Source organism: Colossoma macropomum, unplaced genomic scaffold, assembly GCF_904425465.1.
Source record: "Colossoma macropomum unplaced genomic scaffold, Colossoma_macropomum, whole genome shotgun sequence".
Classification (NCBI taxonomy): Eukaryota; Metazoa; Chordata; class Actinopteri; order Characiformes; family Serrasalmidae; genus Colossoma; species Colossoma macropomum.
This window is the reverse complement of record NW_023494805.1, coordinates 17,736,665-17,750,194: the sequence shown is the minus strand read 5'-3', so window position 1 is coordinate 17,750,194 and position 13,530 is coordinate 17,736,665. Positions and strand designations below refer to the sequence as shown.

At 39.3% G+C, this 13,530-nt stretch overlaps 1 protein-coding gene across 1 annotated transcript in view; it reads right to left on the bottom strand.

The window, feature by feature from the left end:
- Window positions 1–403: 403 nt before the first annotated feature.
- lpin2 (lipin 2) overlaps window positions 404–13,530 on the bottom strand; it is a 33,530-nt gene continuing 20,403 nt past the window's right edge. Inside the window, exons 12-19 of the mRNA XM_036597444.1 lie at window positions 12,785–12,872; window positions 12,288–12,448; window positions 9,525–9,673; window positions 8,328–8,414; window positions 8,001–8,153; window positions 6,934–7,048; window positions 6,044–6,147; window positions 404–3,079 (exon numbers count right to left, since the gene is read on the bottom strand). Of these exons, the coding sequence (XP_036453337.1) occupies window positions 2,935–3,079; window positions 6,044–6,147; window positions 6,934–7,048; window positions 8,001–8,153; window positions 8,328–8,414; window positions 9,525–9,673; window positions 12,288–12,448; window positions 12,785–12,872 (1,002 nt within the window). The 3' untranslated portion in view covers window positions 404–2,934. The remainder of the gene's footprint in view (window positions 3,080–6,043; window positions 6,148–6,933; window positions 7,049–8,000; window positions 8,154–8,327; window positions 8,415–9,524; window positions 9,674–12,287; window positions 12,449–12,784; window positions 12,873–13,530) is intronic.

Genomic DNA, 13,530 nt, shown 5'->3' with positions numbered 1-13,530 from the left:
TTTTATGTAAAATAGCTTTCTGTAAGTTAGCTTTTAGAGCTATTAAACTCTTCAGACAGCTGGAAAAAAAAGTGCAATTGCCCCCTTAAAGGAAATGAGAGAAATGAGTTTGCAAATAGACAACATTTGTAGTAAATGCTATTTTAATAGGTTTTTGTTTCATAAACATTTTCCAAAACAATAGTTTTAATTAATCCATACAGCAAGTGTACACTTAAAGGTGTTTAAGGTGGTCAGACGCAGTAAAGTTCAAACATCAAAACCAAGAGAAACTGAGACACGCACACTTTCCCACGAAGAGCATACTTCAAGAAATAAAAGCATATAAAACAGGGCATCAAAGCGAGAGAAGAATGAAGAATAAATGTTCGGCATTTACCACAACAGGTTCAAAAGAATGGCATTTTCAGCTAAATCTCAGGTTCATACAAGATGAGTGTGCTCATCTCACACAAAGAAGTTTTACTTTCATAGAAAGAATGGGATCGCTTTGTTAATCATTAACAGACAGATTTCACTTCTACACATCATAACCACAGACGAAACACGCAAAAACAAATCAAACAACCATGGAATGCCCTCTTTTTTTCCTTAAATAATTAAATGATTAACTCAAGAATATTCTAATGTGAATAAATTATTATGACTACTGTGCTTCAAGTTTATGTTCATGCCTACTTCAGTTTAACACATGGTGCCCTAAAATAGCTACGTCTGAACCTAGAGAAACTTGGCCAAAGCAAAAACAGGTAAATAGACAGCTTGTGTTAGGCCAAAGCAAAGACCAGCTTTTGCTAATTAACTCTTCGTGACAGGGTTATGCTCCTTCAGTCGGCCACGGAGGGAGTTCAGTCTAACATCGGTCTAAAACTTGAGATTTGATCCCCCTCATGCAAAATAGCTGCAATCTGCTTCTGTTCTTCAATGCGCTGCAATAGTCACCCATTATAATGGTATTATTTTTTAACAGACCCACAGGCAGTCGTATTCAGCACAAAGCAACAAGATAAGCTAAAGCTTATTTTATTTTTAATAGTTTTCCTATTAATCTTCTTAGCACCTGATGGCCTGAATGGTGGAAAAAGCTGCTTTAGGTTTCTCCAATGTCCACCAAAAACAGACAGGCAAGAACTAAGAGTATGATACCCCTACTGGTATCTTGCTAATCAACATATATACATTAAACCTAAAGGTAACTTAGTAAGTATCATATTGAGGTTAAAGCTACAATCAGGACACTTTAGGATTAGACACTTCTTGGAAATCAACATGGTCCAGGTCGAAGTGTTCCATGTCTATTGTACTGAATACACAGATTGAGTAGTGTACAAAATTCAGAGATCCCCCTTGTTTATTTAATTTCCTGTCAAAATGACCAAAAAGTTTTTCTTTTTTCAGCATCAAGGGAAAAAAAAAGAACATATTTAACAGAAAAGTACACAGAAGCCTCAACAACTGTGTGTCCACTCTGACTTTATTACCACTACTATTCGCAAATTTTCTTCTTTTTTGTCTCAGTAACAGCTTCTTGACAGCTACACATTTTCTACTCACAGTGGAAGGAGACGCAGACATACCTGTGGATTTTTGGTCTACAGTTGTTATGAGTCCCATTTTCTCATTTTCCATTTCTCCCATTTTAGAAACTCCAGTTTTTTCACTTATTTTTCTTTGAATTTATATTTTCTAAAATGAATGATTTGTACTTAATAGCTGTTTTGTCGATAAATTAATGAGGGTGGTCTCTGACTTTTGCTCTATAATGTACTGACTGTAGTTTTAAGCTTGTGAAAAATAAGCACTTAAATAAACCCTTTACTCAAAAGACTGCTGAATAGTATCCAACAATACGGCAGTTCCTTTGCCACTTAAGTGCAAGTCGATCTGCAGTGTTCTCTTGGCTGCTGCTCAAAGTGCGATCAGTAAGGCATCGTGAAGCAGCCAGACAATGAAAATATTAACGAGTGGAAAACACCTGGAAAACAAACACAAGCCTTCCTCAGTGCACTGTGCCTTTCCACTGGCCTTTGGCTGGAGCTAAAAGCCTGAGCACACCCTCAGGCTGAAGCAGCGGCAGGGTAAATAAAAAAAAAATAATAACGACCTCACCAGCACCAGTCTGATCAGTGCTCAAATCGCCAGCAGCATCCAGCAGAGTGTCTCTGCTTATACCTCATCATCCAACAATGCATATTCAGCCAGGCATTCACTCACCACGTTAGAGGCAGTGCACATTAATAATTCCAATAATCATCTTACGCTTAAATGATTTGTTATTAAAGAACAAAATAAATTAGCATTTGTAAATATCTGTGATTCTACATGTCATCCCACCTTTCAAACACATGCCTTTTTTTTCCCCCAATATATTCTGTTTTCATTGCACCCACTCTGTGACCAGTATCCATCTGGGCCACATGACTGTAAACACAAGCCTACACTGGACCACCACAGGAGGGATAAATACCTACACCAGGACTGGAGTGGCCTGCAGCTTAGCAGCTAAACAATCATACAGATTAGAAGAAGCGAGAACATCTATTACATACCAAAGAGCCAGATTAGTGCCTGGTTACTCCAGTTTCCAAGTGGCCAGGCAGGCTAAGGCCTTATCCCTGATGTGACACTGTGGTAAAAGTGCACCATCACCTCTCCCACAAAGTTCAACGTGACCACCTGAGGTGCTCTTGTAGTTCACATGTTGTCCTGGCTGGGATAAGGAGGCATGGTTTGAAGAAGCATCCTGATTGCTACTGGTGAAAGAAAAAAGTATGACTACGTGGCAACTGTAAGTAGTTGGGTCTTCATAGCACACTGACAGGATCTGACCTAAAGAAACAAGACAATCATGTAACTGTCAGGGATGTCTGGTTTGTTTGGGCAAGTCTTCGGGCGGAAATCACAGATGGGCGGAATCAGAGCGTGTGATCAGCCTTAGAGCAGGTCATCTGGGTTTATCTCGGGAATGGGCTGTCTCCAGAAACAGAAGGAGCTGAACTCGGGGAAGCTGAACGCTGAGCTCTGTTCCTTACTGAGCAGAGGAAACACATGCTCCACCAGCTCGCTAAGACGGCTGTACCTGCATAGAGACAGCGAGAGAACAGAACACACATTCAGATCCATTCTACCAGAACGGGGTCATCAAATAGATTTGATTTGGGGCCAAATTCTCATGGAGTTTCATTCCAAAATGCTGTATATCCATTTGTAACATTTTTGTATACAGCATGTTTTTGAAAACAATAACAGCTGACGTATAATGAAAAATGTGTATTTCTCTAATAATGGTGGTAGTAGCCATAACATAGCAGTGATTTTTCTTATATATGTTAAACCCACTCCCAACAACATATCATGGGAAAAAAAAGGAAAATTGTGATCTATAATGCATTTTGCAACAAAGCCATTCAAACAGCCTTCAGGCCAGAGACCCATTTTACAAGACCTGCTTACCTCAAGACCTAGTCCCTAGTCTCATCTAGCACACTTGAATCAACTCATTAACTAATTAACAAGATCCTGGGTCAGGTATGTAAAATATGGAAAACAATGTGCAGAGCATGGGGTCACCAAGACTGGGATTGGGAAGCCCTGGACTAGTGCCACTGTAACATCCTTATTAAGGTATTTACCTAGTTTTTCCACAAAAGATGTTGTTCATTTGGAGCTTGACATGGCCTACAAGCTGTTCTTCGAGAATAACTCCCCTATGATGGAAAGTTAAGGATCTCATGATAAGTTACAGGTGAGCTAATGTTTGCTGTGTAATGTTTAAGCTTCCTAATATTTACGCTTTGACATTTATCCCTGTCTAATCTTAATGTTGTACAGTGTCCCATGTTGTAAATGGGCAGGTCAGTGTTATGCAAGTAACTGACATGGCAGTGTTTAATTACTTCAGTGTCCAATGACTAATGATTAGTGTGAAAAAGCATCAAAATACACTAATCAACCAAACGCCACGGACCCCTGCAGCCGTTCCATACAGTTTACTGGCTCATCTAGTCACGTTATTTAACTAAAGCAACACCACCAGTTTTCATATTTTATTTATAGCTCAAGTTACATACTTTCTCTCCTGTTCACAACGTTCAGACAGCTTTTTACATTCTTTAGATCTGTACCACTTAACCATCCAGTGCCAAAGAAGAAGGTTTCAGTTGCCTACTTTTAACATAAACCTTGTCAAGCTTGCTCCTCTCTGACAATAAAAACTCCTCCACTAAATGAACAATGACTTTTACCTTCGTGAGAATGTAATGTTTTCCCTACTATAATGACTTCTGCTGCCAATTACTCTCTCTTGAACTCCCAGCTACAGATGGCTGTGGCATCTTTAATACTGTTTTGGCTGCTTCATCCTGTGAATGAGCAATGGTTTGTATAGCATGTACAGACGAATGTAATGATTAATTATTTCATTACAAATGACTCATTATTTCCATTAGTTTTATTATTTTATTTAGAAAAAGTAATTATACTACTTATTACTTCACTTCTACATTTCTCTCTTTAACCCCAATACATCTGGACCAACTGTGCAAGGGAAAACCCAGAAGTCCTTTTCAGTCATTTATTCAGAAAGAATCACAGTAACCACATCATTAAAGTCTGTCACTATCCCTGCCTTTAAGCAAGACACATCCAGCCATGTTGATTACAATTATGAACACCTGATGCTGTTTGAAAATCTACAAAAGTGCTGACTCATAATAAAATCTTAAAGAATAAATTGCAAAGGTTACAGAGCTGCCCCTGAACGAAAATCAAGTCTGGTCTGTTTAGATGAGGTTGGGTCCCTCTCTTCTACAGGACAGAGATCTCTATCCACCAGTTTCTTTTTATTAGCATTATTAGATGCTCTGGCAGATACAACTGAAGTAAGGTAACTCTTACTAAGTCGGTAGCTGTAATGTGATGACAAGAATTTAAACAGTAACATATTCCACTATTTTGTTACAGAAACTGTGTCGGGAGCTTCATGATGTGGGTTTGCAGCTGTACACAAGCGTAAGATCACTATGCACAATGCCAGTATTGGCTGGAGGAGTGGAAACTACTCTGGAGCAGTGGAAACTTTTCTCTGAAGTGATGAATTATGCTTCACTCTCTGGCAGTCTGATGGACAAATCTGGGCATGATGGATGCCAAGAGAATGCTACATACCAGAATGCATAGTACCGACAGAAAAGTTTGATGGAGGAGGGATAATGGTCTGGGGCCGTTTCACATTGTTTGGGTTAGGCCCTTCAGTTCCAGTAAAGGGTCACGTTAAAGTTACAGCATACACATAAAATTATATGTTTCCAACTTTGAGGCAGGAGTTTGGGGAGGGCCCTTTTCTGTTCCAGCAGGACTCTAAGCCTGTGCACAAAGTGTCGTCCAAACAACAAAATCACGGTTTGCTGAGTTTGGTGTCGAGGAACTCCAGTGGCCTCCATGGTGCCCTGACATCAACCCCACTAAACACCTCTGAGATGAACTGGAACTCATCCAACATCAGTGGTTCACCTCACAAATGCTTTTCTGAATGAATGGGCAAAAACTCCCACAGACACACTCAAAAATCTTGTGAAAATCTTTGATGTCCAGCAAGCTCATGTGTGATGGTCAGGTGTCCACATACCTTTGTCCATATAGTGTATTTTATGGTTTTACTGTTTATGCTTGGTACATTAGCTAGCTTCCTAGAAACCAAGTCAGACAGTTTCTCGTTCTCACCACAACAATGCTAGCCACAGCCAACTTGCTAAGTCACTACTAATCACTACTAAATTGCTAACTGCACCGAAACCATTTTTTTTTCTCTCACCAATTTTCACCGGTCGCCAGTTAGGGCCAGTTTTACACGAGTCACCAACTGCACGTTTTCTGTGACAGTAACTTCACAAGTTAGATTAAAAAATTACAAAAAGATCCCTCAAAAAACTAAATAAGAAAAGCCTGAAAAAGAGCTTATTGTTATTTAACAACCCAAACACAATCAACAAGGCCTGCAGAAACTTTACCACCCATCACATCTGTATGAAGAGAATGTGCTTACGAGGACTTGTTGCCCTTGGTCTGCTCCTGAATCAGCTCTCCTTTGGGGTTTACTGTGAAGATTCGGCAGACAGGCACTCCAACCTCCTTATAGGCAAACACATCCTACAAACAGAAAGACAGAATTACACCACAGGATATGGAAAATTCCTGTACTCCTTTCCATCAAGCATACAAACATGACAAAAAAATTTCCTATTTGTGTGGATAAGATTTTCTGACAGCAGCAATGATGTTCAATGCTTACGAAATAGATGTGATCATGTCTGTACATACAGCCAGCAGCTTAGGACAGACGATCCACCCAGCCAGAGCTGTTTATTTACATGACAACTGACCAGACTGGATAGTTCTGTCTACTTTATAATAAAATCTGCAATCGCATGAGAAAGTGTATCTTCAGTCACTTGACAATATTGGAATTGCATCTGGCAAAGGCTTGCAGTAATTGCCACCATGTGAGCTGAGCATTCTGCCCCCTGCAGGCTATTACATGCACTGTACTTGTGGAATAGTCACCCACAAAGCTCTAGCACAATAGTGAAATATGTGCATTTTGCTTGACAATATATATTTTTTTGCATTTGTAAAAACAAACACAATGTAGATAAAAGCATAACTAGAATTGATTAATTTGAACTATCAGAATTTTATTTGGTAACATTGTTATTTAAAGCACAGCCCACCCACAACATCCACCTTAAATTAGTCTTAAGTGTCTTGGTTTGAAGGAACTTGGCCAACAGAGCCACACAGACCAGGGTGGGGAGCAACACCTCAACCATGAAGCCACACACTGTACTTCAGCCCACAGCTGAGATCAGCTCGCATTTTAATATTTTAATATATAGAGACTTCTCTACAGTACAGTTTTACCACATGCCAACTTACATTGGATCTGTTTCCAAATGCAGCATAGAAGGGATGTTTGTTGGGATAGAACAGGTTCTTGATATCAGTAAGGCATTCAATCTTGAAAATCTCTGGCTTTTTCTCAATCACTTCTCTGTAAGAACAAAAAAACGTGAAGTTACAATTATTAGTAAGCTTTAAGCATGCCATAACAAAATATTCTAAACTTTCTAACAACAGTGTATCACTTTTTATATTAATAATTTTTATTTAATAATTAATCAACAGTGAAATATAATAAGACAAGACAGCAAAACGATGGTTTATTCAGAATGTAAAGCATTTTGGGAACAAGAAGTTGACACGGTAAAAAAAAGTTATTAAATAATAAACTGTAATTATTTATGGTATATTTCTTGTCACAGAATGACTATAAAATCAATATTTGATCAGTCACAGCTTTTCCAATATGGAGCATTCTGTTTTATTTACTATAGGTTTGTACTTGATGTTATACAGCTTTTACAATTATTATGGAATCATCTACAGTTCTGTTCTTTGAACATTTCTATAGTTTTACAGCTTTCTACAAATTTTTTGAAAACTATGGAATAATAGCTTCATATTAGAATTATGTTATCTGCAGCATCAATGGTTTTATTTGCGATATAAGTGATTCCAAACTTTTGAATGGTTGGGACTGACCTGTGAAGTGGTTTGGAAGTGTCTAATTAAGGTTAAGAATTTGATCTTCCCAACTAAAGAATATTCTGTCACTTAGAGTGACTTCGGAATACTGAATAAAAGGCAAACTTCCAATGTCTATAGAACGTGTGTTTAGGTAGGTACAGCAACGCTGAGAGACCTGAGGAGCTCTTATCCTATCTAGCCAAAAGTAATAAAAATATAAATATGGTATAAAAAGCATTCTGAAACATTAGGAACATAGTACATCTGTTCAGAATATACTCATTCAGAGCAAAGGTCTTATTCACTGTGTTGAACACTGGCATTCTTCAAGAATAATAGGAATATTAACTTGCCTGCAGCACAGCTACTATTAGCACTTCATTTCAACACCATTTTTTTTTTTTTTATTTGAGTACCTGTGAAATGCAGAGAAGAGGCTGCTGGGAGAAAGCATGAGGGGCCCACGGGGCAAAATGGTGCCGCCATCATTCACCCACTGCAGATAGCCCCGAGTCATATCAGCCATTCCAATGGCCCTCGCCGAACAGTACAGAAACTTATAGCCATTCCTGCAAAAAGTAGAATTAGAGCTGTCAAAATTCTGCTCTAGCTACAGTAGACACGACCATTATGAAAGGAAATGACTTTCTTCAGCCTTGTCAAGGGTTATCTGCTAAGCGGGTAACTGCTATGCAGGTCAAATGACTAAGTATAATTAGATGAAGTAGCTGTGATGGACTCACTCAGCCACAGAGTGATAGAGCTTGGCAATGCCCTGATGTGTCCAGTCTTTCCCCAGCTGAGGCAGGATCTGCCCAAACACGTCCGATCTGGAGGCACAAACACAGACACACATACAAAAGAGATTCGTCATGGTGTGTAGGCACAGGAGCCCTTTTTCAACTCTGGTTCTAAATATAGATACAGAAGTGCAGGCTTTTTTTTCTTAAATTAACTCGAGTTGAGGAAAAAAAAACAAAAAGCAGTGAAATCTTCCACCGTTTGGGAGAAGCTCAAACCATGTTGTCTGCTAATGAGGACCCTCTCCCTGTTTTTAGCGTTTTATCTGCCGCACAGGCTGGGTGGCAGCGAGGGAGAGGTGGATTTAAATTGGCTCATTATGGTGACATCCTCCTCCCGGTCCAAGCTGGGGGCCCCTGCTCACACCCCGCAGCCACACGCCCGGCACCACGGCCGCCAGAGAGGCTCGTCAGGCATGTTGCTCACAGAAATAATAAGCGCCAGTCAAGTCAGTCAAGCTTTTTTTTTTTTTGATGTTGCCCACCCACAGGTCCCTGAGAGCAGGAGTCCGGAGGCGGAGGACGTCCGTTTGCATAGACGCTCGGATATTACGGCTGCCTTTGCGGTAATTAAAAGTCAAAGAAGACAGACTGGTGGCCAGCTAATATTAGTGCCATGTACGTATCAAACTCGGAGCACCATTCGAAAAGACAGTTTTCATTAAACTGTGCGAACAGTTTCTTTTTGTTAAAGTAGAAGCCATGCTAGAGAGGGCCGTGATAAGAAATTGCCATGTGATATTAGGATCGTTAGAGGATTGTTATTTGGCCGCACATTCAGACCCTTTTATACTGGTTTAAGTCTCTGAGGTTGCCTTTGCCTTGACAGATAAACCTAGCGTGGACTCATTATTGCTCGTCATTGGCAGTAGCGAGCAAGCTGTTAGTGAGCAGCAAATGGTTATTGCACATTTCTACAAGCCAAAAAGGTTTTCTTTTCATTAAAGAAACATCCAGAAAGGGCTAACTGTGAAAAGTGATGGTGGTTGCGCCAGCTACAGCATTAAACCATATACGCTTGTCGTTCTCTCTGTTAATAACCTCAGACAGTGGGGATACTGGTCCGTCATGCCTGAGCATAGATGCTCTGGAACACTGTAACCCAAAAGAGAAAAGAAGTTTTGCATTATTAGCGCATACTTTGTGATGGTGCCATCAATATCCGAGATGATGACTTTGTCATCCCAGTTCCACAGGTAGATGGTGCCGTCACAGCGGCATGTGCCCTGGTACTGTGTGGTGATGCTGAAGGTGACATCATTAGGCCCCTCCTTCAGTTTTAAGCTGGCCTGTGAGATGCAAGGAAGTCATTACATCACAGATTCACTACAACTTTACCTTATAACTCAATATCAGACTAGGGCTGTGTAATATTAATCATCATTATCATTACATGGAATGTATACTATGATGGACCTCGTGCAGCAGAAATGTTAGCATGGTCTATAACAAGGTTTCTGAACCACTGGACCACAGACCACAAGTGGGCTGCAAGGCACTTTCTAGTGGTCCGCAGGTCCAGACTCAGGGGAAAGCAGCAGTTTGTAGTGGATTGGTAAAGACTAAGTCCTAATAACATTTGAAAGTGAAAAACCAAAAAGTTAAAAAAATAAGTGGACAAGTAATTCGCATAACAATAAGTAAGAACGAAACTTATATTTTCCAAATCATAAACGATATAGTAGTAGTCGGAGTAGGCTAACTGCATGTCATCGTTTTGTCAAATGTCATCAGACAACCCAGCTACCGGTGCGAGAATTAATGCTAGCTAGCCAGAGATGGAGTTCCTCAGGAGCTTTCACAACTATCTTCGTCTTGGTGGAGCTATCAAAGTTTTCTTCTAACAGCTCTTCTTCTAACAGCCGTCAGTGCTGTAAAGTCTGCATGATCTGCCTGTTTTAGCGCCTGACTTTTCACAGACACTTGTATCATTCCTGCAATACGAGCTGCTGCTAATAACAGCAGACAAACAATAAAATAATAGTGAAGATTTGCGTTTGATTTTCGTTTGTAGATATCCCAACGTATTCTATGGCCAACCTGATTTGGTAAATTCAGATTGACAACGCAGTCAAAAAGAAGCAGATCTCAAGGGGGCGGCATTGACCACGCTGACACGAGAGACTGCAGGTTCTAAAGCGGACAATTGTTTCCATAACCTCACAGTCCAAATGTGTCCTAAAAGCTTTTTTCACAGTTTCACTACAAGGTTTCTGTGACTGAAATAGACAATCTGATCTTTATCAGGCCCTAACTCTCAGTTTTTCATTGTCAGCATTTAATATAAAAAAAATAAATAAATAATAACATTTTACTCAAATATTTTTATTTCTTGTGAGTCGCTGTGCTTTATAAACAGGTGGGCCTTGAGGTGGAAAAGGCTGAGAACCCCTCTCTTTTTTAAACTCTAGAAATCATCAGATATACTTGTGTTTTGCTGTATCTAGATATGGACAACATGGCAAAAATATCATTTCACCAAATTTGAAGACATTTTCACAACAGACAAAAGACAAATGTCATATTTTGACACACACAGACACAATGCACTAGTACTGCCGCATTTAAAAACGGTCATCAAAATCTCTACTAATACTATGATTTTTATTTAACATTTCACATTCTGTGCTGCATTAATCCAGCTAAACAAGACTAATTATGCTGCCTTAAATGAAACATGCAGTTGGTCAGTTCCACGATAAGCTCAGGAAAGCGTACTGTTAAATCACGATGATAAAATTTATCATGACAGCAATAAAATACTGTCATTCTGCCCACCTCTACCTATACCAGACAAAATGTAAACCATTAGACAAATTCACAGAGCAACTGAATATTTATTATAATTTTAATTTCATCACTAAACTAACTGTTCAGTTTCACTGCCTTTGACATTTTATAATGTTAATGTGCCAAACATTCAAAATTGTACCACTAAAAGTGCACAGTGCATAGAGCAAAGCGGTTCTGACCAGCTCTATGGATTAGTGTATCCCAATCCTGATTAGAGGTGAGCAGTATGACTGTATTTATAATTGTCGTGATAAATAAGGTCACAACACGCTTTTCTAGGCATATTAGAATATAATCAGTACTTAAAGAACACTGACCAACTTCGTAACAAAGAGAGCATAATTGGTCCTGTTTAAACAAATTTAGTGTAGTGCAGTACCTGCAATGTTACAAATGGTACTGATGGTACAAATACAAATCAATGTATTTACAGCTTTTGGTAGTATTTATTTTCCAAATGCAGTACTACTGGCTCTTTTTGTCTGTTCCAACTTTTTAAACCTGAGATAAATTAAATATCATAATGCATATTGTGTATTGTATATTGTTTATGTACTTGCAAAGCAGAGCTGGGACACACTGCTATGGTCCAGAGTGAAATGTTATCAACTGATTATATTTAACGATTTATCATAGAATGACAGAATCTATTTCAGAGTCCACTTCTAACTTCTAATGTCATTTAACATTTTATTGAATATTGTCCACAACTTTCAAAAAAAAGCCTGAGAACTCTCTCACTGAAAAATGCAGTTCCTCCAACTGCATTTTTTTCAGCTTTGAAGCCAGGAGGGGGCGTTCTAACAGCAAGACATATCCCATTATACAGCTGCTTCAGAAAGGGTTTGTACTGCATATTAAACAATGGTACTGAAAGCATATGGTATCACTTGTAACAACACAGAACAGCCTTTAATAGGGGGATTAGATGAAGATCTAATTTCTCTCTACACTCCTGTAGAGGCAGCAAATATATCGATTAGCAAAGACTAAAAGGCATTTTGACACCACTTTACTTGGAAACACAGGGACTACAGCACATGGGTTTTCTTCCTGAAAATCATGTAAATATACAACATTAGAACAGAAATGAGAGTGAATTAGACTCACAATCTGGTCAGAAGAGAGACGCAGGGACTTGCGGTAGGAGTGTGTGCTGGACTGGGGCTGTGGCTGAGGCTGGGACTCCGTCTGGGCCGAGCGCTCCAGAGAGGCAGCGGCTGCACTCACCTCCTTCCCCTCCTCATCACTGGACGAATCTCTGGACTCCACTCTGAGTACACAGACAGCACCTAGTCAGTGGACTACATTTATCTCCAATCCCCTGATTCTCATTTAGATGAACAAAACGCCCCCAGATACCAAGACCTCAAGTCTAACTCATTCAACTCTTGCAGGGCAAATACATCACTGTGGTAGGCAAACTAAGGAAAAGCTTTCTACAGAAGGCTGATTTAACTCAAACAGACAACAATACAGTGGTAAAAGTGTTTTCGTTTCACTGTAAACCTTTGTGTATAGTTCATTCAAGTTTCGGTTTACATTAGGTTAGCAGGCATTTCTCAGAACCTGCACCTTTGCCCACACAGCCAGTGAAATGTGATGACTCACTTGCGGGTGTGGCTTTCCAGGGAGGGGGGAGCCACCATCTTCTAGTTGTGCTTCTTTCAACTCCAGCTTTCCTATGCTCTCAGACTGCAGAACAAAACCAACAGAAAATAAAACAAATTTACGTCCCCAACAAGTAATCAGTAGAAAACGCATTAAAGTAATACTTTAAATACACGTTTTATACAATTTTCCACCAAATGTAAATAGTCAGGACATGATTGGTGTTTGAGTTTTGCTACACTGAAGCTCAGAGGCTTATGTATTTAAAGGGTCTATCTCCTGGTCAATTAAAATTTTCCTAGCTTTTATTGAAGTTTCAAAATGTACAGTTCACTCCGCAGTCCAGACTGTGTACTGAGTACTCCACAGTCAATAAATGGAAATTAACTGTCAAAAACAACCTGCTTTGAATTCATTGTGTTTGTGATGTCACAAAAACCAACCCATTCATAGTTACAAGGAACGTTTCAACCCAGACTGCTTTTTGAATAAAACGCAATACAAGGTAGCCAACTTACACAAAGTTGAATAATGAATAATGACTACTTTTATTACATAAAACCACAAAATTTATAAGTGGACCTCAGGAAAAAAAATAATACAAATAAAATGCAGGATATGGCCCCTTTAACAAATATTAGAAGCTTACACGACACCAGTTATCACTGTGCACTCTGCATGAATAAAATATCAAACTGTGTTGATGTCTATCAAACCTGACACGCATCCTGATAAAATTCAC